Source organism: Sander vitreus, unplaced genomic scaffold (genome assembly GCF_031162955.1).
Source record: "Sander vitreus isolate 19-12246 unplaced genomic scaffold, sanVit1 ctg343_0, whole genome shotgun sequence".
Classification (NCBI taxonomy): Eukaryota; Metazoa; Chordata; class Actinopteri; order Perciformes; family Percidae; genus Sander; species Sander vitreus.
In genome coordinates this window covers 67,501-72,500 of record NW_027595481.1, presented here as the reverse complement: position 1 = coordinate 72,500, position 5,000 = coordinate 67,501, and the positions used below count along the sequence as shown (strand labels likewise).

The 5,000-nt window shown below is 58.5% G+C and overlaps 1 protein-coding gene across 6 annotated transcripts in view; it reads left to right on the top strand.

The window, feature by feature from the left end:
- gon4la (gon-4 like a) overlaps positions 1-5,000 on the top strand; it is a 26,560-nt gene that overhangs the window by 8,737 nt on the left and 12,823 nt on the right. For all 6 annotated transcript variants that reach the window (XM_078244944.1, XM_078244941.1, XM_078244942.1 and 3 more), the window contains exons 13-16: positions 1,131-1,234; positions 2,000-2,201; positions 3,406-3,492; positions 4,005-4,188. In XM_078244944.1, coding sequence (XP_078101070.1) covers positions 1,131-1,234; positions 2,000-2,201; positions 3,406-3,492; positions 4,005-4,188 — 577 coding nt within the window. The remainder of the gene's footprint in view (positions 1-1,130; positions 1,235-1,999; positions 2,202-3,405; positions 3,493-4,004; positions 4,189-5,000) is intronic.

The window sequence follows — 5,000 nt, the reverse complement described above, 5'->3', positions numbered from 1 at the left end:
GCCCGGCGGGACCCGACGGGACCCGACCCGAGCCCGGCGGGACCCGACCCGAGCCCGCGGGACCCGCGGACCTGACCCGAGCCCGCGGGACCCGACCCGAGCCCGGGCGGGACCCGACGGGACCCGACCCGCAGCCCCGACCAGGCGGGACCCGACCCGAGACCCGGGCGGGACCCGACCCGAGCCCGGCGGGACCCGACTCGAGCCCGGGACGGGACCCGACCCAGCGGGACCCGACCCGAGCCCGGCGGGACCCGACCGAGCCCGACCCGAGCCCGACCGAGCCCGGCGGGACCCGACCCGAGCCCGCGGGCCCGGTGAGACCCGACCGAGCCCGCGGGACCCGGCGGGACGGGTTCAGACAGATATTTAGAAATGATGTTTGGGTCGGACTCTGTCACATCAGTGTGATAAGGCATTTGTTGTAAAATGGTGCTGCAGCTCCTTTAAGAGAGCTGTGTGTGTGTGTGTGTGTGTGTCTCTCTGTGTGTGTGTCTCTGTGTGTGTGTGTGTGTGTCTGTCTCTCTCTGTGTCTGTCTCTCTCTGTGTGTGTGTGTGTGTGTGTGTCTCTGTGTGTGTGTGTGTGTCTGTGTGTGTGTGTGTGTCTCTCTGTGTGTGTCTGTCTCTCTGTGTGTGTGTGAGAGCTTGTACCTTACTGTTTGAAGTAGACCAACCAGCAGGAGACGGGTTATTAATGAGGTGAGTTTGGAGACTCTGCCTTCTTCACTCATTACCGTAATACATAGTTTAGTTGCGTCTGTTTTCGGTGTTGGTAGACGTCCCTGAGCGCTCTTCCTGCCGGTAGCAGCAGAGAGGAGTATCCATCTGTTAAACAACGGACTGGACACCAGGAGTTTATTTAAATAGCACTTGCCTGCTGGCTTCTACTCTCTGCTGCTAGCGCTGGTAGCTAGCGTTGCTAGCTAGCTAGCTCTCTGATTGTCCTCCATTAGTTGTAGTCCTCTACGGGCGAGCCACTCATCGTGGCGGTCGATGCTCACCTCTGACTCTCTTGATCTATTCTGGGAGCGTCAACTGATGGCCGTGTCACCCTGTAGTGTTGATGTCACTGCTGAGCTTTGTCAGCCTGCGTCATGTTGAGTTTCAACCAATCAGCTGCTGTGTTTCAGTTAAAAGAAGACCTGGCAGGACAGGAAGTGGACGATGAAGGCCACGAGGAAGAGGAGGAGCCTCAGCCTGTTCAGACACACACACCTCAGGAGCAGCACCACACGTATGTGTCTCACACACACACACACACACGCACACACACAGACATACACAGACACACACACAGACACACACAGACATACACAGACACACACACAGACATACACACACACAGACACACAGACAGACATACATACAGAGACACACACACACACACACACACACACGCAGACACACACAGACATACACACACACACACAGACACACACACACACAGAGACACATACACAGACACACACACACACACACAGACACACACACAGACATACACACACAGAGACACACACACACACGCAGACACACACACATACACACACACACACACACACACACACACACACACACACACACACACACACACACACACACACACACACACACACACACACACAGACACGCAGACACACATAGACACACACAGCACACACGCACACACACACACACTCAAAGACACACATACATACAAATACACACATACATACAAACACAGACACACAGACACACACGCAGACACACACACACACGCAAAGACACACACACACACACACGCAAAGACACACACACACACGCAAAGACACACATACACAGACACACACAGACACAGACACACACACACACACACACAGACACACACAAACAGACACACACACACACACACGCAGACATACAGACACACACAGACACACACACACACACACATGCAGACATACAGACACACACACACACAGACACACACATGAAGCCTGCTGACGCTCTGCTTTCATCACAGAGGGCCGGGCGATGACGAGGCGGAGGACGGGCCAATCACAGAGCTGCGTACGGTGAAGCAGCAGCTGGCGTTGCTCAGGAAGAGACGGCAGCTGGGCCTGCAGACACACACACTGTGTAACACACACACACACTGTCCCGAGCCGTACACACTGAAGCTGGTGGGGCAGCAGAGGACCCGGCTACAGCAGCAGCTACAGCAGGTACGCAGAGGACCGTCTTTTAGGGGACAAGCTAAACTCTCTGATTGCTGCTTGTGAAATGTGAATATTGTCTGGTTTTATCAGTGGACATCTCCACTGATATCACACGGTCCCCAACCTGCCGCCATCTGTCCCCGACCTGCCGCCATCTGTCCCCAACCTGCCGCCATCTGTCCCCGACCTGCCGCCGTCTGTCCCCGACCTGCCGCCGTCTGTCCCCGACCTGCCGCCGTCTGTCCCCGACCTGCCGCCGTCTGTCCCCCAACCTGCCGCCATCTGTCCCCCGACCTGCCGCCATCTGTCCCCAACCCTGCCGCCATCTGTCCCCCAACCTGCCGCCATCTGTCCCCCGAGCCCTGCCGCCATCTGTCCCCGACCTGCCGCCATCTGTCCCCGACCCTGCCGCCATCTGTCCCCGACCCTGCCGCCATCTGTCCCCCGAGCCCTGCCGCCATCTGTCCCCGAGCCTGCCGCCATCTGTCCCCAAGCCTGCCGCCATCTGTCCCCATCTGTCCCCCAACCCTGCCGCCATCTGTCCCCCCGACCCTGCCGCCATCTGTCTCCCGAGCCTGCCGCCATCTGTCCCCAGAGCCTGCCGCCATCTGTCCCCAAGCCCTGCCGCCATCTGTCCCCAACCTGCCGCCATCTGTCCCCATCTGTCCCCGACCTGCCGCCATCTGTCCCCGACCTGCCGCCATCTGTCCGCCATCTGTCCCCGACCTGCCGCCATCTGTCCCCAACCTGCCGCCATCTGTCCCCGACCTGCCGCCATCTGTCCCCGACCTGCCGCCATCTGTCCCCATCTGTCCCCAACCTGCCGCCGTCTGTCCCCCGACCCTGCCGCCGTCTGTCCCCCGACCCTGCCGCCGTCTGTCCCCCGACCCTGCCGCCGTCTGTCCCCGACCCTGCCGCCATCTGTCCCCGACCTGCCGCCATCTGTCCCCGACCCTGCCGCCATCTGTCCCCGACCCTGCCGCCATCTGTCCCCCGAACCCTGCCGCCATCTGTCCCCAACCCTGCCAACATCTGTCCCCAACCTGCCATCATTGTCCCAAAATGTGGTCTTTGTAGAGTGACTTCTGCTGAGATGGGTTGGTTGGTCTCCATGTGGGATCATTAAACTCAGCCCTAGTTTCTTCACTCGGGTAGTTTTTTCTGAACAACTAACATTCATGGTGAAAATAATCGTCCTGATGTCTCTCAGCACGTCCAGCTGCTGACTCAGATCCACCTGCTGACTTCACCTGTCATCAGACTGCAGAGTGAGGCAGAGACCAGCAGACAGTTCCTGGTAACACACACACACACACACACACACACACACACAGAGACACACACACACACACAGACACACACACACACAGAGACACACACACACACACACAGAGCACATCACACACAGACATCACACACAGAGACACACATCACACATCACACACAGAGAGACGCACAGAGAGACACACACACACACAGAGAGAGACACACACACACACACAGAGAGAGACACACACACACACACACACACAGAGACACACACACACACAGAGACAGACACACACACACACACATACAGAGAGACACACACACACACAGAGAGACACACACAGAGAGACACACACACACACACAGACAGACACACACAGACACACACACACACAGACACATCACACACAGACATCACACACAGAGACACACACACACATCACACATCACACACAGAGAGACGCACACAGAGACACACACACAGACAGACAGAGACTGAGTGTAAGTACCAGGATGTAACACTAAGCTGTCTCTGGTCAGTTTGAGTTGGACCTGTTGGCTCAGAGGGGCGAGTTGCTGATGTCGTCGGGACGTCCCGGTTTCTGCAGTGCCTTCAGAGCCTCCAACCTGCAGGGGGCGCTGCAGCTGCTGGAGGAGGTGCAGCGCCCCCCCCAGACGCCCATCAGCCCCCAGCAGCGCCGCGCGCCAGACGCCAGGGGATACAGTGAGTTCATCTCGTCACCTTTAATGTCTCTAAACTACAGACAGCGCCGGCTCCACCGTGTCAGGCGCCACAGCTGTGGTTTAAAGGGGTGATGCCTCATACAGCTGCACAGGCTACGCCACTGACCTGAGGTCAGCTAGTCTTCTGAACCCAGCTAGGTCACGCAGATCCCCAGAGGTCCGCTATGTAGTCACTAAATACACTTCTGAGACTTTTTCGTGCCAGAAATCAACTGCGTAGAGGTCAAATATGGGCCGTTTTGTCCGACCGCGTGTCGCCGTTCAGCAGGAGCTCAGCAGGCTACGTGACAGCGGCCGGTGCCGCCTCGCCGCCCGGCGCGTCCTCCTTCATAGACTCGCTGTGAGCTAGCTGGACCTCCGTCACGAAGGGAAGCCCGCGGCGCTCTATACCCGCGCAGAGTCACCGTTTCTGGGTTACTGGACTACTAAATGCTGAGGCCCTGATGGAGCTCCAGGGCCTGCAGCTCGCCGCGATCTTTACCCGTAGGACTGGAGGGACAGTAGCAGCTAACGATGGTCTGATGGTCACAAAATACATTACATCATCGTTAGCTTTAGTTAGCCCCCAACCTGCCGCCATCTGTCCCCCGACCCGCCGCCATCTGTCCCCCGACCCGCCGCCATCTGTCCCCCGACCCTGCCGCCACCATCTGTCCCCCGACCTGCCGCCACCATCTGTCCCCGACCTGCCGCCATCTGTCCCCAACCCGCCATCATCTGTCCCCCGACCCGCCGCCATCATCTGTCCCCCGACCCGCCGCCATCTGTCCCCCGACCTGCCGCCATCTGTCC